Source organism: Camelus dromedarius, chromosome 16 (genome assembly GCF_036321535.1).
Source record: "Camelus dromedarius isolate mCamDro1 chromosome 16, mCamDro1.pat, whole genome shotgun sequence".
Lineage (NCBI taxonomy): Eukaryota > Metazoa > Chordata > Mammalia > Artiodactyla > Camelidae > Camelus > Camelus dromedarius.
This window is the reverse complement of record NC_087451.1, coordinates 41529061-41551177: the sequence shown is the minus strand read 5'-3', so window position 1 is coordinate 41551177 and position 22117 is coordinate 41529061. Positions and strand designations below refer to the sequence as shown.

Sequence of the window (22117 nt, the reverse complement as noted above, 5' to 3'; positions counted from 1 at the left end):
ATCAAGTCTCCCCAGACTCCTTTGGACTCTCCAGGCCCCAGCCTGAAATCGGGCTGGAGACGGGAGGCTGGCTCCTCTCCCGCTCCCCCCACCCCCGCCCTACAGTCTCCAGCTTCTCCCCGGGCTGCGGCGGCCGCCAGGACTGCCAGCGCGCCCCGCCGATTGCCGCAAACCCGGGCGCAGGGAAAGGGGGTCAGCGCCGTGAGGGCGCGGGAAGCCGGCCCCAGAAAGGGGAAGGGACAGGGGAGGCGGGGTGGGAGAGGGAGCAGAGGGGCGAGGCCAGGAGGAGGGACCGGAGGGGAAGGGAGGAGAGAAAAGGGGAGGGAAGGGGACGCCCAAGCGAGGGGGCGGGGAGCCGAGGCTAATAGCGGCGCGGATCTAGGGGGAGGCGGCGGGGGCGAGGCGGGCTCCGCGCGGGCGAGAGGCAGCTGCTGGCCGGGCTGAGTCGGGAAACGGCGGCCGGACTTGCCCGGGAAGGAGACGAGAGCCTGCTGGGCCGGGCTGCGGGGCCCGAGAGCGCGGAGCCGGGCACCTCAGCGCCGGGCAGCTACACAGGAGCCCGGCAGCCCACTCCACGCTGCCAGAGCCGGCAACCGCCCGCCGCCCCCTCTGGGATGTCCGAGGAACCCAGGTATCCAGGACGGTGACGGAGCGAGCCCGAGGATGGGACGGCGCCCGCAGCTCCGGCTCGTCAAGGTAAGAGCAAGCCGGTCAGCGTTCGAGCGCGGGCGCCCCCAGCTCCCGGCGCGCGGGGCTTGGTGGGCTGTGAGTGTGATACGCGGAGGGGGTGGGTGTCACCGAGCAGAACTGTGCCGAGGTCCGGGGGCGACCGCGGTTTGAAGGGCGGCCCAACTCCCTCTTCCTGGACCTTTGGAGCAGGCATTCGGCTGTGGGGGGAGAACTCTGAGGGTAGGGGAAAAGAAATCGTTGTGGCGAAGCTGCCGGGATGTTGGCGGAGGAGGGGGTCCGCCCACCCGGCTAACCAGCTCTGCGCGGGGAATCGCTCTTGGCTTTGGGAACCGATGCATTGTTCCTCCTCCCACCCCTCCCGTGTAAACCAGGTTCCCGGGGTAGGAGGCTCTGGAGAGGGGTTTCCCACGGCCCCCAGCACCCTCTCATCTGCTTTCCAACTCTGCACGCCTTCGCCCTGTTCCTGGGCTCTCCTTCCAGCCTCTGCAAGTCCAGGGAGATAAATGTCCCCGGCGCCTTCGAGCCCTGAATCAATATCGCAATCTCTGGGGAGCAAACGGTGCATCCGGCGGTGGTTACCGTTCCTCCGCCGCCGCCGGCCCGCCCGCGGGAGCCCAGCTCTCGCTCTCCCAGCCTTTGCACTCACGGGTCCCCGCGCCAGCTCGCTCCTGCCCCGGCTCTGGCGACGCGATTCTGGCGCCCGGAGTTTAGGAAAGTCGCCAGGAAAGCCGCACGTCCAGCGTCTGCTCGCTAAAGTTCGGGGGCGGCGGGGACTGCCCGTGAGCCCGGGGAAAGATTAGGGGGTCGACAGCCGAGTCCGCCGCTAGTGACAGCCCCCACTTCCCCTTTGCAGAGCGATTCCCAAAACGATTGGGCTGGCGGGGTGTAGGCAAGGAGGCAGCAGAGGGAGGGAGGGGAAGGTGGGCCTCGGAGCCGCCGCGGGGGAATCCGGAGAGGCTCCCGCCTGAGGATCCGGAATCCGCAGGGTCAGTGTGGACCGCCGGAGCAGACACCAGCTCGACTGGATTCAGAGCATTTAAAAGCGATTACATTCAAAAGAATTGAATGGATTTGGGGGAGGGGAGCGTACTGACTGAATTTCATTTTTCCGTCAGTTATTAAACCAAGTATACGTATATCAATACATAAAGTGGTTTGAATTAAACCACCAAGACTTTAAAACGCACCTGCTGCTAGATCATCAGTTGAGACATTCCCGGTTCTGAGGCTTTCTCCCTTCTCTCCCTTCTCTCCCTTCTCTCCCTCCTCTCCCGAATATTTATAAGTTGTTTATTCAAATGACTGAGGGTTGATCTGATTGAACCCGTATCTTCTTCTCCACTGAAGACTGGGGGTGAACCCAGAGATTATTTTCTGGGTGATCAAGGAGACCCTGGAAGGGAGGAAGAAGAACATCCAGAGAGGCTGGATAAATGGCACTGAATGGGAATATTTTCCAAAAGGCTAGTGGTCTATATTCGCAAACCTTGGTCTAAATCCGCAAATCAGTTAGACGATATTCAACATTTTCAATAAGTTCAAAGGACTGAACCATAGATTTTTTCTTTTGTTTTTGACTTTACATGGAAATAGGCAAATGTTCTTTCTCTGACCTTTCTTAGAATCATGTGCAAATCTCTGCTTAGAATTATGATGCTTTCCTAAAAGAAAAAAATATTTTTTCCTGTTGTTGTGTGTGTGTTTCTCCTACTAGGGGAGTGTGTGTGCCTGTATAGCTACCCTAATGAATTCAGGTGGTGCTCAGTAAATATATACTGAATGAATGAGAGGCAGTGAATGAATGGGCAGTTAAGGCTGATTTCAATTAAATAATTACTTTTACCTTTTATTTATGTAGCACATACAACTTGCTGGGCACTGTTCTACCTGCTTTGCAAATATCAGTTTATTTAGTCCTCATAACAGCCCTGGGAAGTAAGAGTTATTACTGAGGCACAGAGAGGCTAAGTAACTTGTTCACATACAGCCAATGAGTGGTGGAGCGAGAATTTCAAACCCAGGCGCTGTAGTCTAAGGCCTTGTTTTGTTAGCTTTTACCAGAAAATATTTTAAGCCCCTTAAATCTCATCCTAGACCTCTGATAGAGGAGAGTGCAGGTGTTTTTTTCAGTATAAAAGTCAGAATCTAGGGGGGGTTCATCCAAAATCTGGCTCTTTCCTCACCGTGTCAGCCAGTATTGGGAAATGGTCTACTCTGGGTCTTATTGTGAGCCTTGCACTGTCCCGGATACAGAGAACTGGGGCGGGAGGTGGGGGGGAGTGAGAAATGTGTGTGCGTGCATGGGAGGGTGGTTGTGTGTGTGAATGAGGGAAAGATGGGGTGTATGTAAGAGTGTGTGTGGATGCCAAGGAGTTGGGTGAAGCTACCCACCAGCTCCTCACAGGGAGACCCAAGTGTGGCTCAGAAAGGCAGGTCTGAGTGAGTGTGAGAAGTGGAGAAGGCAAGGCCAGGTGGGCTTTAAAGGGAGAGTGAGTTCTGAGGAGGGAGCTGGTTTTATCGCTATTGTGGTCATAAAAGCAGTCTAGCAGTATCACACAAATTTCAAAAACCAAAGGGCAAAATTATTACAATTTCACCCTCCTAACGCAGCTATTGTTACCATTTTTAAAAGAATCCCTGCAGGCATTTTTTGTGTGTGCAAGTGCAGGTTTGGGCACAGCTGTGGCCATCAGGAACACCCTTTCACTGTGCCACAGCCCAAGTCTGTCCCATGTTATTCCTGAGCCTCCAGAGGAAGGTTGTCAACATCTGCATATTCCCTGGGAATGGTTGTTCTTTGCCACGCCTAGATCCATGCATGTTTGGGCCATTTCCAAACTGCTTCGTTGACAAATCATGTGGTGCCAAGTTTTTGAGGGGAGCATTGGTAAAAGGGAAAATGAAGGCAAAAAAGTGAACCATGGGGGATGGCAAAGTAGGAGAAGAGGGGCTGACAGCCCGGCCAAGCCGTCAGGATGTGATATGCCCAATGCCACGCAGGGGCATGACTTGGGTCCAGCCAGTTCTTAAGGAGGGCGTAGATTTGCGGAAAAGCAGGACCCGACCCAGAGCCAGTGAGAAGGGCTCAAGTAGAAAATCCATTGCTCACCCTCTCTAACGTTTGACTCCTCGGAGAGCATCAGCAGACAGTGGGGTTCAGCTGCACAGAAGGAGTTTGGAGGGTCCAAGCTGCCCTTTGGCAGCACATTAAGTGCCCATGATGCTTGCCAAGCCCATGGGCCTGAGCCCCGGCCATGATGTGACCTAGAAGAAAGGGGTTAGGCACAGGGTTGATCATTTTAGCCACTATTGGGATGGAAAGTCCAACAGCCTGGGAGTTAGCAAAACTAATGTCAGTCACAGCTATGCCTTTAATTAGCTGTGTGACTTCAGGTAGGTCACCTTCCCTCTCTGAGCCACAGTTTCTCTGTCTATAAACAGGGATATTGGACTAGAGTCCCTGTTACCATTCACATCTCTGTGAAAGATCTGTTTCTAAAAACAGTCCTTAGGGTCACAACCTCACATGGGAAGTGTGGGATGCAGCAGATTCAATTCCCAGCTCTGTCCCTTCCCAGCTGCGGGACCTCAAGATCTGAAGTACCCTCTCTAAGCTTGGATGTTCCCAGCTATGAAATGGAGGCAATACCTAACTCATAAGGTTGAGGTACAGATGAAATGAGTTAACACATGCAAAGTGCCTGGAACAGCACCTGGCACAGTTTGTTTTCAGAAAAAGCTGAAAGGTGATTGCTCTTCAGAGAAAATAAGATAATGCAGGAAAAACAACTAGGAAAAGCTATTGGACATTCAATTCAATATATAGCATCTTTGCTTCTTTTATCCTTCACCCTGGGCCTAATAATCCATTGCACGTAGTAAGTGATTCACAAACGTTTGCTGACTAGATGGATGATGTCATTGCTTCCTCTAGCTTAGTACTGTATGATTGAAGCGGACCCATTGCTGGTCCCCCAAGATGCAGGCATCATGTCAAAACAGGCTGAGATGCCAAAACCACTCTAGCAGAAAAGCCATCTCTGATGCAGAAAAGATTGGAACTGCCCCTTAAGCCCACTATGGTTATTTTTAAAAAGAAAAGAAAAGAAAGTAACAAACAGCTGATGTAGCACCCCACTGATCTGGAGATTCTGTTGAGGATGGAACCTTGGCTGGTCTGGAGGAAAGCAGGTTGGTAGCAGGTGACCTGGGGCCTTTCTGTTTCCTCCTCTGTGAAAGGAAAGGGTGGGGTGATCTCTCCCAGCTCTGACTCTACCTCACCATTCATGGCATCAACAGAAGGAAGAGTGAGCCCATTTTGGAGCTAAGGCCAAGTTGCGATTTTAGCTGCAGTTTTTTATATTCAATGAATGAATTTGTTAATTACAAATTACTCCTGTCTACTTAGACTCTTGGGGCCCCTGTCAGCAGAGTCCCTTGGAAATAACATCATCAAGTCTTTTTTAAATACTTGTCTTCGGACTTGTCCCTCTTGACCAGACGTCCCTCGCTCCATGCAATGTGGCAGTCAGCATCATCTTGTGCAGGTGGGAACATCAGGTGAAGCAGATGTGGGCTTGAATCCCAACTCTGGTACAAAGTTAGGTTATTACTCTAAATCTCAGTTTCTTCACCTGTAAAAAAAAAATAGTATCTACTTTATAGGATAATCATAATGACTTCATGAGATATCAAGTGTGAAACTAGGCAAAACTGCACATTGTCTGGCACAAAGTAAGTGCTTAACAAATAGTAAATATAGTAATCACTTAATAAATCTTACCAAATTTTATCAGTCCAAGGAAAAACAGCAAAAGGAGGAGTGGTAAGGGAGAGAGAGGTGGAGGAAGGAGTGCTTGGCAACGTAGAATCTCCTCCTGCCCCAGGGTCGTTTACAAAGTCTCTGTGGAGAAGGGATGGGGCCACCTGCCATCAGCCAAGCTCAAAGGTCAAAGGACAGGGGTGCCTGCTGTTGGCTCTTGACCATCTCTGACGTGTGAAAACATTTGACAATTAAAATAGAGACAAATAGGGAGGATAATACAAAGTGATTAACTCACTGATGCCAACAATTATTTTGAAAATAACCAGCTGGATTCTGTTAAGCAACAGATTATTAACCATTTCTCTTCGGAATAATTGGTGTCTGCTTCAACAAAATTAAGAGTCTGGAAGGCAGGTTAGGGAGAACTAAGGAGGAAGACTTGGGGAATATGGATATGCACGTCCTTTTCTGTGACATGAGCGTGTTGAGATGCAGTTCTGGGAGATGGGTCCCATGTATACAGAACCACCGACTCAAATGCTTTAGGTGAATGTGTTCTTTGGCAACCATCCACCCAGGAGCCGTGAAACTGAAGATATTTGTGGGTGCTCTTTCTGCCCTATAAACACAAGCAATATCACCATCCCGCCCCTGGCCCTGCTGGGTCCCAGGGAGCAGCCCCAGCAAGGTGCTTAGAGGTGGGGTTTGTGGGGCACACACCTACCCCCACCACCACCACCACCTATCAATCTGTTCCCATCCTCCAGCCAATCTGGCTGGGAGCCAGGGTGCCTAGGTCAGAGCCCAGGACAGAAACTGGCCAGACTGGTCTAGCTACTTCTGTGCCTGAAGAACCAGGGAGGCAAGGTTTGTTATAGTCTGACAGACTACAATTTGGAGCCCACCTGCCAGTGAGTTTTAAGAGGTAGTAGGGCTAGAGTTGGTGGGAATGTAATTTGGTGCAGCCACTATGGAAAACAGTATGGAGATTCCTTAAAAAACTAAAAATAGAGTTACCATATGATCCAACAATCCCACTTCTAGGCATGTATCTGGAGAAAACTCTAATTCAAAAAAATACGTGCACCTCAGTGTTCGTAGCAGCACTATTTACAATAGCCAAGACATGGAAGCAACCTAAATGTCCATCAATAGATGACTGGATAAAGAGGATGTGGTGTGTGTATACACACACACACACACACACACACACACACACACACACACACACACACTGGAATACTACTTAGCCATAAAAAAGGAATGAAGTAATGCCATTTGCAACAACATGGATGGACCTTACCCTAACTGAAGTAAGTAAAAAACAAGTATCATATGCTGTCACTTATATGTGGGATCTAAAAATATAAATGAACTTATTTATAAAACAGAAACATACAGACATAGGAAACAAACTTAGGGTTACCAAAGTAGAAAGGGAGTGGGGAAGAATAAATTAGGAGTTTGTGATTAACAGATAAAAGCTACTATATGTAAAATAGGTAAACAAGGACCTACTGTATAGCACAGGGAACTATATTCAATAGATTGTAATAACCTATAATGAAAAGAATCTGAAAAATAATATATATATACGTATATAACTGAATCACTTTGTTGTATATCGGAAACCAACACAGCATTGTAAATAACTATACTTCAAAAAAAAATAGGGCTACTGTGAGGCACAGTGGGAGACTTGGTTGAATCTGTAAGTGCTGAGAGATTAGGCCTTTGAGACAACATATTACTCAGTAACCCTGGCAAGTACATGGAGCCAAAGAGCTGGAGGGCAGGCTGCCCAAGGTGATGGGCTAGGGCAAGAGATGGCTGCGACATTTCCATTTACAGCAGGAGTTCCCCCTTCCCTGCTTTGATCCATGGCCCCCCAGACTCCTGGGGAGAGTATGTGAAGGGCTCGGTGGTTTCCAGAGGTACCAGCCATTCCTGGATCAGCCCCACCACTGTGCAGGCGGGGCTGGGTGGGATAGGGAAGGAGGCCCAGGGATGAGGGGCTGGGCTCTGCAAGCTGGAGAAGGAAACCAGGTCCAGGAGGAGTCCAGCTACCCTGGGGAAGGGTCGAAGGAAAAACCCCTGGCTGTGTAAGGAGCAGAAAGCCCCCCTGCACTGGGGACCCCCCAGCCCACTGTCAGAAGCAAAGGGCCAGCTGGGTGCCCATGGGCTGGCTCAGGGCAGACGATTTTATTTTTATATAAGATTTGGGGGGAAAAAAAACGATTTGGACACACAGACAGACAGAGAAAAACTAAAGTGATGCAGAGATGGAGACCACCGGATAAAGCTGGCATGAGAGAGAGATCAGGACAGAAAAGCCTGGAGGAAAGAGGAGAGAGGAGGGAGGGAAGGGGAGGGAGAGAAGGAGGAAGGGAGAGAGAAAGAGGTGATAGCAAGATAAAAGGCCTGTGTGTCTTTTTTGGTCATTCTTGCTTTGTACTTCCTCCTTAGCAGCCAAGAGAATGCATGCCTTGGTTACTGAAGTCAGAGATGGCATTTACCGGAAACACCCTCTCTCCATTTCTTACAAGAATTACCAGCACCCTCCCTAACTTGCTGCTCGCAGCCTTCCTCAGACATCAGGGTCAGGAGAGCCCCAGAGAGCAGGGATGCTTTGAGGCACGCTGTGTGGAGGCTGCAGACACGTACCCACGAGAAGGAGCTCCCCCAAGTCCCAGGCCTGCCAGGCTCCCCCTCACTGAGTCCAGAAGGAACAAAGCCTGTTGCCTCTGTGGTTCTAACTGGCCCCTAGTGTGCAGTCTGTCTCTTTCTTTCACACACACACACACACACACACACACATATGCTGGTATCCTCAGGGAGTCCTTTGCAGTATTTATAATAGCATTCCCTTAAGAGGCTACTGCACAGTCAAACTGGTGAGACAGGTGTGCAGTACCCACCTACCCAGGGACAGGGCTGGAGGACTGACTCCCAGAGGAGCAGCTAGGCCCCTGGGACTGTAGGGTCAGCAGTGGGAGTGGATGGCAGTTTGGACAGCCTCCATGGCCACACCCCTGGCCACACAAAACAACGCGCCTGGCTAGGAGCCTTGGAGGCTGACCCTTGGAGGGACGCCTGCATCCTGGGCTTGGTCTGAGGCCCTGCCTGTCCCCCTCCTCTTGCCTTTTCCCTCCACTCTGCTTAGCTTCTCTGGCCAGATGAGCCATGCTCCGAGCTGCCTCTGTGCCAGGGTCCACATGCGTGACCCCATTGAGTCCTCTTGTCCCACACTAGGGGTGAAAGAACCAGATGCTCCCCACATCTCTGCATTCTCTCTTTGGCCCTCTGCCCCATTCCTCTGTCCTACCGCCACGCACAGAATACTCATTTCTGCAGGCTGCCTGCCTTTGGCCAAGCTGTTCCTCCTGGGGCTTCTGTCCCCCAGTCTCTCTGCATCAATCCTGTCTAACATGTCCACCAAATTCTTCCTGAACCATCCTGACCCTCTCCTCCAGGAAGCCCTCCAGTCTAAGTCCATCTCTCACCAGTTGTTCCTTTGCTTGCTCTGCGTCCCTTCATGTGAGCCTCTAGCTCTCCAACAACAGGACCCTCCAGCTCTTTGGGGCATCCCTCCACAGGATGTTCAAAGCATTTACTAACCAGACCCCACACGGACCCCTGGTCACTTGCATCTAACCTGAGACCTTGTCCCACCATAGATTCTGAGCTCTGCCTGGGCCAGGAGGATTTCCTTAAAAATAAAAGCGAAAACAAAAACAAAAGGCTGCAACCCCAGCACCTAGTCTGGTACGCTAAGCCCAGTAGGCACACAATAGATGCTGAATTCAACGGAGGGCATCTCCCTGCTCCCGCTCCCCGCTGAACGTTTATCTATGCGCATGGAGGTGCCATGGTGACAGGAGACACGAAAATGACAAGCTAGACAGATAGTTTCCCCGGCTCTGCGTGTGGATGTGTGACTCAATGGCTTATCAAGTGCTACGCTGTTGGTGCCACTTAGTAACATTCAGCAATTCCTGCCCCATGTTCCATGCCTGGTCCCCATAGCACCGGGGCGTTTGTCCACGTCTAAAAGCAAGAACAGCATTTTGTTTCATGAGGGGCAGAGCTGGTGGGAGATGTTGCAAGAGGGACGTTTGGAGTTGGGCTGAGGACAGAGGTGCAAGAACCTTCTCAGAACCTGGGGTCTTCAGAGAGTAAGTCCAGGGCACTTTGATCCCCATGCAGGAGCTGGGGAGGAGACTTGGTGGCAGCCTGGGGATCCCTCCCCACTGCTGCCCTAGTTCCGCTGGTTACAAGGCAGGAATAGGCAGATGAGGAGGAAATGGGCAGAGGACTCCAGTGGAAGGAATGGGCCAATTCTTGGCTCCCTCCATGGGCTCCTGTCTCTCAGTCCACATCCCTACCCTCTAGCTCCCTATGGGCGAGGATGGGGCAGCTTTTGGTGTCTTTCTCTCTGGATTGCTGGGCTCCAATGGCCTCACCATAAACACTGCTGCCAGGCTGTCGAACTCTGGCCCCACACAGTAGCACATGTGCACCCCTGAGCAGCAGAGCATCCCCAAGGAAGGAGCACTGTCCCTGAAGCTGAGGATGCAGGAGGCGTGGAATTGGAACCAGCTCTGCCACTTTCTGGCTAGGTGACCTTGGGCAAGTCACACAACCTCTAGAGAGGTTGGTCCTCCTCTGGACCATGAGGGAGAATAAAGGAGGAAATGCCTGTGTTGCAGCGGGCCTGTCCTCTCCCAAAGCTCCATGAGTGGGACCTGCTGCTTTCCCTGGTGAGGTTCCTCCTCCAGTCTCTGCTGTGTCCCCCACTCCTCCCCTTGATGCTGAGCCTAACCATTACCCCAGACCCTCCTCCTCCATGGGGCCCTCCCAGATAAGCCAGCCATCGTGCGCTCTCCTCTGGCTGAAGCAGAGCTTCTCACACTAAGTGGAAGAGCCATGTGGGTTTCTCCAGTCCGTGGCAGACTGGCACATGGTGTTGCACACGATGACTGTGCAGGCTGCACCACACAACTCTCCTGGAGGGTTAGAAAACATCTGAGCCGGTCTAGACCCCGCTCAGCGAGATGTCTATTAACAATGTGTGTGGTTGTCACGGCAAAGACAGCTTCACATCAACATTTCCACATGCTTACTCTCTGCAGCGCCGCACCAGTCCCCACCACCCTTGGGGTAGCACTGCTCTAAAGCTCTCCTCTGAGGCTCAGATTCACGGTCTGGAATCCCTGCTTCATTTTTCAAGGGGGTCTGGCTGCTGGCCAGGCCCTGCACCTGCGCGCCTCCTGCTGTAAGACCCAGCACTGTAGCGGCTCTTTCTGACTGCACAGGCCGGCTGACTGAAGCAGGAAGAACTGTGTCCAGGAGGGGCAGAAACCTTCTATGTATTCAAAGGCCTTACCACCTGGCAGATTCTGGGTGGGCTCCTTCTCCATCCTCGTTCTCACTCATTAACCTGCACCTAGTCACCGAGGTCAGGGGAAGGAAGACTCATAACATTCAGCGGTCACTGAGCTCTGGTGAGATAAGGAAAGCCCCACGTCGGTTGGCCCCTGTCCTTGGGCACATCCAAGTTAAGCGATCTCCAGGAGCCAGCTCTGCCTCCCACCTCCGAGGTGGCAGCAGGCTGGCCGGACCTGGCTCACTGGCTCTGGGAGAAAACTGCCGGCTACACCCATGGGTGGCCCCCTTCCTGCTTCATCTGCATCTCCCATGAACACAACCCAGGAGGAGGCCCAGAGCAGCTGAACAGGCAGCGCCAGGACAGCAGTAAGGAAAGGGCCTCCGGCCTCCCCAGCCGGCCAGGAGGGGGCATTCCCACCAGTCTCCTGCCTTCAGGCTGAGGCTAGGAGGTGGGGGAATGACTGGTCCAAGGCCATAGAGTGAGATCAGGGTCTCTTCCTGGCCTGTGGTCTCCTCCCTCTCATCCTCCGCTCTTTCCAGGTTTCCTACTATCCCCAACCCCCCGCCACCAGCTTCCTTTCTCACTCCTGCTTCCACAGTGGGCTGGCCGGTGAGTGTTTTCAGAGCTGTGAGGGAGATGCAGAAACCTCCAGTCCTGGGTTTCCCATGCCTGGCACCACTGTGCTGGGGGCCAGGAACTCCTCATTGTAGGCTGTCCTGTGTGTCTGAGGGTGTTAAGCAGCATCTCTGGCCTCGAGTCACGAAATGCCGGTAACACCTCCCAGTTGCGGCAACCAAAAGTGTCTCCAGACATTGCCTTGTGTCCCGTGGGGGAAAAATTGCCCCTAGTTCGGAACCACTGGGCTAGGTCAGTTGCCCTCAACTCTGATGACACTTCAGAGTCACTTGGAGAGCATTAAGAAATAGAGAGACACCTGAGTTTCCCTTCAGGCCTACTGAACCCGAATCTCTGAGGTGAAGCCTGAGAAACAGAATTTTCTGTCTCTTGGATGTCAGGCACTGTTCTGAAATTTCTGCTTTCGTCTAAATCACTTCTTTTACAACAAAGGAAACAGTTAGGCCCATTGCCTATCTGGTGGATGATTATATAGTTATCCCTAATCTCTGCCATGCTCAGTGGGATTTGGTGGTCCAGAAGCCCCCTTTAAACCACCTCTCGTGGCTTTGGAAGGTAGTCGCTTCTCCAGGAAAAACTGCCTTAAAACCTTTAGCGGTTTTCTAACGGAACCTAATTTCCAGTTATCAGATGATTTCACTCTGCCTTCCCGGCCCTCTTCACATGCCTTTTAACATGCAGCTTCTTAAAGGACATCCCTTTTCTGCTGACACTGAAATCCCCCTCACTTTACACTTGTCAGAGAGCGGGCTAAGTGAGAGCACAGCTGATAGTGGCACCTGTGTGGCTGGTGTCTCCGTGCTGTCCCCAACACCTCAGCTCTGTCTCCCAGAGCAGCAGATGCTTCTCCACCCCCTCGGGGCTGGGTTCCCAGTGTCGGGAATCGCTCACAGCTGCCAGGGGCAGTGGCTTACCTCCTCTACAGGAACCAAACTCCGCCCTTCCTGAGTCCCCCACTGACAGGGCCCCACTGGTGCCTACCCCCCAGTTCCCACTGCCAGCTCGTGGGGAAACAGGCTGTAGCCTGGAGCTAGAGGTCAAGAGGCAAAGGAAACCTGTGTCTCCCCTTTTGGAGGGTCTGTGCTGGGTAGGGGTTAGGAAGGGAGGCAAGAGAGGCAGGGATGCAGGCTGACCTGCCCAGGGCTATAATCCCAGCATTGGAACGTCTGTATGAGGGGTAGACGGCAAAGGCTACACTTCTTGGAGCTGAGAAGGTTTCAATGAGAAAAATCACAGGATCTGGCCCTGTGCAAGTCTTCAGTAAAAGCTGGAATTTAGAGGAAGGAAGAAAGGAAAGAAGGAAAGGACAGATGGAAGGAGGGAGGAAGAAAGGAAAAAGAAGGGAAGGGAAAGGAAAGGAAGGGGAAGGGGAAGAAGGTATAGGCGAGGGAAGACTGAGAGAGGTGGAGAGCTTAAGACCAGGAGAGAGAGGAAATCGGAGGGAGGCAGGGAGGCCGAGAAGGTATGAGCTATGAGAAAGAATGAGTGAATCAAGACTGAATCATATCAAAAGAGGGAGGGAATGAATGTGTGAGAAACAGAAAAGGAGGCCAGACCAGGATGGGGGGGTCAGCGGTGCTCCAGGGCACTGCCCACCCCCACCTCGCCTCCCCGTGCTCAGCAAATCTGCATCAGCAACAGTGATGCAAACTCTACTTTTGCAGGTGGCTGCTGGCTCTTGGGAATAGAGCGGTGGTGGAAAGTGGGTGTCCACGCTCTGAGCTTCAGGGGAGCAGTCAGGGAGCACTTCTGGGGAGAAAGGCCAAGTCAGGAAGGAAGCAACTTGCACACAGTCGAGGAGTGGTAATCACTACCGTTTGTTAACAGCTTGCTGTGTGCTCAGCCCCATGCTGTTTTAAATGCACCATACTGCTGAATCTCTCCAGAAGTTTAGAATATGGATACTTCATCCCTATTAGTTCCATTTACAGATGGGGAAACTGAGGCTCAGAGATGTTAAGTGATTTGCCCAAGGTCACATAGATAGGAGGAGGCAGATCAAAGATTCCAATGTGGATCTGTCTGGCCTCAAAGTTAGTGGTCTGAATTTCTGCTCTCCTGTAAGACCTGGAGTCAGAGTAGATTCAGACCTGGAGACCTCACAGATGAGGAAACTGAAATGGGGAGGGGGCAGGGGAGTGGCTTGTCCACGGTCACTGAGCAAGTTTGTCAGAGCTCAGCCTTGTACTTCCCATCCCAAGACACTTTTTCCTACAGCACAGCCTTCTGGAGTCCAAGGTGGAGATCTGCAGGAAGGAAGGACCAAGAGCAAGAGAGAGCTGCTGGTGGACAGGGGGAAGGGATGCAGGAAAACAAGGAACAGGAAGTGAACCTGTCAGAACCCTGCTGGGACCCTGTGGTCAGAGGGAACAGAAAGTGAAAACTCATCCATTTATTCACTTGGTCAACACTCATTTATTCATTCAACAAACATGTATTAGGGCCCACTCTGTGCTGGACCCAGACACAGACCCTGCCCTCAGGGAGCTTACGACCCAACCAGACAGTACACCTGGGACCCTGGAGGGGCACGTGTAAACCCCGGAGCTAGAGTCTCTCAGATCCCCACTGCCCTTGGGGTGGATGAAGCAGGCTTCAGCTCTGCTGGGGGGGCCTCATGAGGGGAGCAGGGAAGGGAGGCAGGGCACCCCGTGAACTCAGGGCCCGATGAAGAAGGCCTGGAGGCGGAAGCACCCAGGTGTGCCCCCTTCTCTGAAATGTAGGCGGGAGATTTTCCTTCCCATTTTTTCCTCCTTGCACAACAGCAATTTAAGTTAACAATAAATTATTTCTCAGCTGCCTAGAAAAGAATAATCTTTCACTGCTCATCCACTTTGGGGAAAGCACAGGCTTTCTGCCTTGAGGTGGCAACAGGTTGCGGCTATCACAGAAAGAGGCTGTGGGGAGTGGAGCTGGCCTGGGGCAGGATCAGGGGAAGAAGGTGGTCAGGGGGCAAAAGTCCTGAGCAGTCAAGGGGGCTGAGAAAGGACATCCAGGATTACCATCCTCTGTCCCAAGTCTAGTTTTACCCTGGCTAGTCTTTAGTCTCTGCATGGATCAGAAAAGATATTCCCTGGGGTCCCAGTTCAGTCTGCAGCTCTAGCCTTCAGAGACCCCCCCACTTGGCACCTCTGTGCAGGGCAGAAACTGCACAATTGCACGGGAGCCCTGCACCTCCCCCATGTTGTCATTCCATAACTACAGATCTAGTCCATATAGGCACACAGGTTTCAGAAGGGTTGATTGTACATATGTTTTATTTCTGCAAACTAGATCCTACTTTTTAAATCCCATGGGGGAACCAGCCTTCTAAAGAAATCTCGATTTATGACCCCTCCTCTTTTTCATATTTAGATTTTCTTCTCTTGGCTCTGCTTAAAATAGGCCATACCTTGAAAACCAGATATCTGATAAGGGGTTAATATCCAAAATATATAAGGAACTCATACAACTCAATAGCAATAAATAAATAAATAAATAAATAAATAAATAAATAAATAAATAAACAAACAAACAAACAAACAAGGCAAAAACAAACCCCACAAATAATCCAGTTAAATCTGGGAAATGCAAATCAAAAGCACAATGAGATATCACATCTGTTAGAATGTCTATTACCAAAAAAGACAAGTGAGAAGTGCTGGGAAGGGTGTGGAGAAAAGGGAACACTTGTGCACTATCGGTGGGAAAAGACACTATGAACTCATCTACAAAATAGAAACAGACTCGCAGACATAGTAAACAATCTTGTGGTTACTGGGGAAAAGAGATGGGAAGGGATAAATTTGGGAGTTTGAGATTTACAAATGTTAGCCACTATATATAAAAATCCATTTTCAAAAAGTTTCTTCTGTATAGCACGGGAAACTATGTTCAATATCTTGTAATAACCTTTAATGAAAAAGAATATGAAAAACAAATATATGTATATATATGCATCACTGGGACACTGTGCTGTACACCAGAAGTTGACACATTGTAACTGTATCCAAATTTTTTTAAAAAGGGAGCACTTATGCATTGTTGGTGGGAAAGTAAATTGGTGCAGCCACTATGAAAAACAGTATGGAGGTTCCTCAAAAAATTAAAAATAGAACTACCTTATAATACAGCAATTCCATTTCTGGGTACGTATCCATAGGAAATGAAATCTGTATCTTGAAGAGGTATCTGCACTCCCATGTTCACTGCAGCATTATTTACAATAGCCAAGATATGGAGACAACCTAAGTATCAATGGATGAATGGATAAAGAAAATGTAGTATATACATACAATGGCATATTATTCAGCCATAAAAAAAGAAAGAAATCTTGCCATTTGTGATGACATGGATGAACCTTGAGAGCATTATGCTGAGTGAAAGAAGTCAGACAAAGACAAATACCATATGACCTCACTTATATGTCAAATCTAAAAAAGCCACACTCAGAGAAACAAAGACCAGATTCTTGATTGCCAGGAGTAGAGGGTAGGAGTGTGAATGGGTGAAGATGGTCAAAAAGTACAAACATCTAATTATAAGATGAATACATTCTGGGGATGTAATGGACAGCATGGTGACTATAGTTAACAATACTGTGTTGTATATTTGAAAGCTGCTAGGAGAGTAGATCTTAATAGTTCTCAATACACACACAGACACACACACGCACAATTGTAACTATGGGAGATGATGAACGAGTTAACTAACCTTATTGTGGTAATCATTTTGCAGTATATACATGTATCAAATAATTCTGCTGTACACCTTAAACTTACACAATGTTGTATGTCAATTATTTCTCAATAAAGCTAGAAAAAACCTACAGCGCAGAGCAAAGCAGAGTCAGAAATGTCAGATATTCGGGTTGTGGAGCTTTCCTACCTTGGCCAGCAGGTGGCAGTGTTCACTGGGAGAGGGGGGTCTTGCCTCTGGGAGTCACCAGGGAGGGCTGCAATCTTGGCCACACTGGGGAGGTGGGGGTACTCTGGGCCCCACGTCAGAATCTGCCACAGTCTCCTGGGCCACGGAAGGCAGTCAGGCCCAGCTTCATCCTCCATCCACTAAAGTGCCTCCCCTGAGCAGTTTCCACACCTACAAATGATGAAACTGACCAGCTATGACAAGCTGATGCTCAGGAATCCACCTTGGCACTCCAGACCTGATGGATCCATCCCAGCCCAGTGTTTGGGCCCCTCAACAGCTGGCCTGTCCCATACCCACAAGTTACCCACAAGCTCAGGGCCCTCCCCTTGCCTGGAAGCCCTCTCTCTCCTTCTCACAATCCATACCCACCCTGCCAACCTCCTCTGGGAATTCTGCCCACACGGTCACCCTGTGCTGACCCCTCCTGAAATCCCATGGTTCCCCTGCCCTCACGTACACTCTGCCTGGCCATTCTCCTTTTAATGTGTGTGTCTGTCTTTCCCTGCCTGTTCTGAATTCCTTTCCTTTTTTTCCAAATCAAGCAGTACTGGACTCCTTGAATGTAGAATCCTAATTCAGCAAAGGGCTCGGTAAGATCACTGAATTTGGTGTTTTAAAAAACAAAAGACAAAAATCAAAACAAATTTCCTTCTAAGCTGAAAAACCCCTTCCAAAAGGAAAGCTTACAGAGAAGACAACAGTCTGAGTGGAGGAGAAGTCCCCGGTCCTGCCACAGCCCATCCCCCGGGGCCTGGGAGGAACTCCAGGACTAGCCCACTCTAGTCCAACCCTCTCGGTAACCAAGGAAGATTCTGGGGCCCAGACTAACCAAGTCATGATAGTGACCCCATGGACAATTGTAGGAGACTTTAAATTTCAGAAAGCATCTTCCTCCTCCTTTCCCTGTGACACAAGTAAGAAAGATCTCATTGCCCAGAGGGACCAGGTGACTTGCGCAAAGTCTCACAGTCAGTGGCAGGACTGGGCTCAGAACTCAGCAGGAGGGGGAGGAATCCTACTGAAGGATCCTCTCAGTGCTGCAGCTGTGGTTCTGCCCGAGGGCCAGCTCAGTTCCTGACCCTTACAAGAGGGTTTCCTGGGACCTCTGGGGGCTCTCCCAGATGGAGCATCAGAGGTGGTTGTGAAGGGGAGGGAAGGCAGGCCCCCTTCTTGTTCCTCATGAACTTTTGGGAGGTGAGGGCAGCTCCTGGTGCCTCCAGTGGCCCTTCAGGGCTTTCCCTGAAAGGTTAATTACCGAATCATCCCATCAAAGGAAATTGCACTTTTGTGCCTTAAAGACCAAACTGAGCTTCAGCAATATAGTTATTTATGGTCTCTAATAAGCATTTTCCGGGTGTGATTAACCTTTATGCCAAAGTCACACTGGGAATTGGGATGGCAGTTTCAATTCCAGCCACGCTCTGAGCTGGCCTGGGGGTTGGGGTGCGGGCAGCAGCTGGAGCAGACTGGAGCAGGCAGCTGTCAGACTCAAGCCCTCCCACCCTCCCTCTCCACGGGCTCCTGGGCCCCTCCCTCTCCTCTGCCCATCCCTTCTTCGTACACTCTCTCCTGACCCCTCCTCCATCTTTCATCCGCTTGAAAGACAGACCTAGATTGCCTGCTCACTGGACCCTAGTCTCCATGTAGCTGCTAAAAACAGTTCTGTGACCTTGGGCACCTCAACTGTAAATACCCCTGTAAAATGGGGAGCACGAGACTTACTCTGTCTGCTTTCCGCAGCACTGTGCCTTTCCTTGTCAGGGATCCCTGGGTCCTTGGATGGTCATTTTATGTGACGCTGTGATTGAGCACACCCTTGGCTTTCTCAGATCTAACCTTCAAGGTTTGCCTCTTTGGCAAGTGGAGACATTTGCAGCTGAGGTGCAGGTTTTATTTTGGGACTTGGGGCTGCCAGGCTGGCTACGGAAGTGAGGCATTACCTCGTGAGTGAGCCTAGCGCCCGCCAGCTTCAGCTCCTTCGTGCCATTTTGGTTTTCTCTACCACCTCACAAAGTCCTGAAAACTTGCTTTGTCAAAAATGGTTCTGAAAGGACAGCCAGCGCCTAGGGCTGTTGACGGAGGAGTCCAAGAAAGTGGCAGTTCTTAGGCCAAAACCACTTTCGATTACTTTGAGGGAGGACAATGTGTCCAGTTTGGTGAGGCCCTGGTCTCCGATGGGACCCCACTCACCACACGCTCCGGCTATATTTTGGGGCGCCAGACCTCTCTGAGAAGTGGACAAAGCTTTGCACCGTCCACAGGAAAATGGTTGTCATAACACACAACATTCTGCATTTAATTACAGGGTTTCACGTGCCCCCTCCACCTTGTGTGTTGGCGGACCCCAGATTAAGATCTCTCAGCTTTAGAAGGAAACAAACAACATCCTTGAAACTTTTGGGTCCCTTTCCTGCCCGTTCCTGCAGCACAGTAACTTCCTCTTTGTGAAGTTGGAAAGCTGGTTATGTTGAAGAGGAGATCAACGTATGGTGGGAGGAAATACACAGGCAAACTCTGGACTTTTCATGAAAGTGTGATTCAGGAAAAAGCCAGCCGCCTTTACAAACCCTCCTGCAGAGAGAGAGGTGGCACAGGCCCAGATTCTGCGCAGAGCCGACCTTTCCTGAGAGGAGAGGTTGGTTTGGGAATTTTAAGATTTTTTTCTCTTTGCATAATGCAAAACTGGCCCTCTACTGGTGGAAAATGACTTTGTGAACCATCATATCCAAGTAAGAGGCAGGGTTACAGGCAGCCAGCCAAGGACAGGCTTCGTCCTGTGGCATTTGGTTTGGTTTCATGATGCATCTGCATTTGCCTTGCTCCTCTGTGAACCCCGGGATATTAAGATGCGAGGCTAAGCCCTTCTGGCTGGTGTATTTGCCATCTAATTGGGATCCTGGGGTGTAAGTGCTCTGTACTGAGGCAAGTCCATACATTTGGGACTAGTCTGAGGTTTTGGTTTGCCGGGGTCCAGCACATGTATAGAGGGGACACGGGAGATTGAGGGGTGACTGAGTTGCTGGGTTGCTTTGTTTTGGAGGGTTGGGAAAGGTGCTGCCAAGGGGTGGGGCTCTGGACCTGGCGTCCAAGGACTGCAGAGTTCACCGGGTAAAGGAAGGGTGAGGAGGGGGCAAAGGTGTGCAGACACCAGCAGAACCCTGTGTGCTGGGGAAGCAATAAGTAATTCAACATGAGAAGTGATTCAATGTGAGTAGAGCGTGGTGTGCTCTCAAGGGGCAGCCGAAAGACCAAAGCACAGCTTCAGGCTTAGAAGGACGGTGTTGGGATGTCAAGCAGCAGGGCTGATACTTTAAATATGGTGTTGCTGGTTGCTTTAATTTGCCTGTGGCTGAGCTGGCTCTGGTAGCCCCATTTCCAGTCTGTGTGTGCCTGTGTCGGGAAATGGCAGAGGCAGGGGTGAGCGACAAGCTGGGGGCAGGAGTTCCTAGTCCCCTTCAAGAAAGAGCCTCTGGACATCCCAGCTGAGCAGCCCTCTGTGGGGACAGCTCAGAGCTGGGTCCCTGCTGACTGTACTGAGCCGAGCAGTAGGTTTGTCAGCAGTGCCACCACCTGTGCTCAGCTAGCGAGAGCCACTGGCCAGCCTGGTGGCTTCCTCCTCTCTCCACTTCTGCGTTTTCATTTGGAAAATGAGGGTAAGGATATTTCGCCATCTCTCTGGGGACTGTGACGTTTAATTACTGATTAATAAAGTGTTGGAAGTTCCTTGGGGCTAGAGAGATGAATGGGTTTGTTCTAATCACTCCCGAGTTCCAGGAGCAAGTTCGCTGACAGCAGCGCCGTCGGCTGAGTCCGAGTGCTGGGCACAGGACAGGGGTGCAGGGCTGCGGCTGTTCTTGGAGCCTCGAGCTTGGCCCAGTAAAAGCAGAAAGACCCCTATGATGGGACAGGAGGAGTGTGCCAGCAAGGGAATAAACAAAGCCCACTGAGGAATCAGGCACAGCACTGAGCTGAGGGGACAGAGTGTGTGAATCATCAGGGTCCGGGGGGGAAGTCTTCCCTCAGGGAGTTGGGGGGACAGGCTCTAACCAGGAGTGGGGAGCATTGAATTCCATCTTAGAATGTAGGATGGGAGAAAGGGCCTGTGTCATCAGATAGGAGCAGGAAGGAGCCAGTACTGGGAAGGTGGGTGGCCCTGGCTGGGCGCCCAGGCAGGAAAGGACATTCATGGAAGGTGAGCACAGAAAGCTCGCCCTAAGAAAGGGCTGGTCAGTTTGCTTCTAAGGACTGGGGCAAGGACCTGAGGTCCAGAACAGGTGAGTGGGGAGGAGTCCAGGAGGAGGGCGGACTTTCAGATGTGGGGAGGGGTGGATGCGGGAGCAGAGGCCAGCTTGGGAAGAAGGTACGTGAGCCACAAGGCCAGGGCTAGGGTGAGGCAAGCAAGGCATTTTTCTCAAGCATGGAATTTAAGGAGATGCCCCAAATCGCAGTATCAAGATAAATAATATTTCAATACTGTTACTGATTTTTCCTTTTACCCTAGGCTCCAATATGGCCCCAGCACTGTTAGTGATCCTGACTTAAAAAAAAAAAAAGCTTTTGCTATGTTGTTGATCATGAATTTTTTTGCATTAATTTAGAGTTTAAAAAAATATTGCATTAAAACATTATGTATCTTGTATCTAAGTTTTTTGGCACCACCCCCGCATAAATTTTGCACCCTAGATGAGGCTCTCAACCTAGTCCGGACCCTGCAGGTGAGGTCTGCAAATGATGGTGGCAAACGTGTGCTGCTGGAGTTGGCTCTAGTCTAAATTAGAAACTTGCTCACCATGGGACTCCAGCAAGCCCCTACCTCTCCCCCTGCCCCAATCTCATTTTCCCCTGTGACATGGCTAAGACAGCTTCCAGATCTATGCGTCTCTATTTGAATTTTGTAGAACTGTTTGGAAATGGGCTGGAGCTGAGACAGCACATTGGCGGGTAGGGGAAGGCCAAGAGAGAGTCCCAGGGAGGGGACCCAGGATGAAAGAGCAGGGAAGCAGGGCTGGTGATGCAGAGAGCAGCCTCCCCTGAGGTCAGGGAGACCGAGCTCTGCTAGTAATCGGGCTCCCATGTCCTGAGAACTGGAGGGAGGGGCAGGTTACAATGACCCCCAATACCAACCCCTCTTGCAAAGCAAATCCCAGGGAAAACAATCGCACTGCCTCCAACCCATGACTAAATAAGAACCATCAAGTTCAGATCAATCAACCTGATCTATTAAGTGCCTGTGGTAGACCTGAAACACAATGTAACTCATGAATATATTCAGTAAATTTGAATGCAGTGAACAAAAGAAAATCTCTGCCCACGTGAAGCAAGCTGTACTACTCACAAAGGACTTCTAAATACACTGCATCCTGTTGGCCTGGTGAGGGGTGGGTGTGCTATTATACCCATCTTTACAAGTGAGGAAACTGAGGCACAGAGAGATCAAGTAACCTGCCCATGGCAACACAGTGAAACCAGGGTGGGACGCCAGGTCTCTTTTGACTCTGAATCCGTAGGGAGGGTGCTGACCTCAAGGGAGGGGAGACAAGGACTGTGTGAGGGTGTTATTTGAAGAAGGGACAGCCCTCCAGGTGTGGGATTTTGGAATCAGAGTGACACCAAGTCCCCAGGGAGGGTAAGAGACAAAGACTCCCCCTGGAATAGGGGAGCCATCTTTCCAGACACATTTATGCCTTCCTCTCTCTGGGCCTTGGCTTACTCATCAGGGACAGCCACAC

At 50.8% G+C, this 22117-nt stretch overlaps 1 protein-coding gene across 2 annotated transcripts in view; it reads left to right on the top strand.

Moving 5' to 3' along the window:
• The first annotated feature begins 202 nt into the window (after positions 1–202).
• Positions 203–22117, top strand: part of CRHR1 (corticotropin releasing hormone receptor 1) — a 47382-nt gene continuing 25467 nt past the window's right edge. Inside the window, exon 1 of one of the 2 annotated variants that reach the window (XM_031468782.2) lies at positions 203–696. In XM_031468782.2, the coding sequence (XP_031324642.2) occupies positions 664–696 (33 nt within the window). In that variant the 5' untranslated portion in view covers positions 203–663. The remainder of the gene's footprint in view (positions 697–22117) is intronic. The other variant, XM_031468783.2, reaches the window with a different exon arrangement.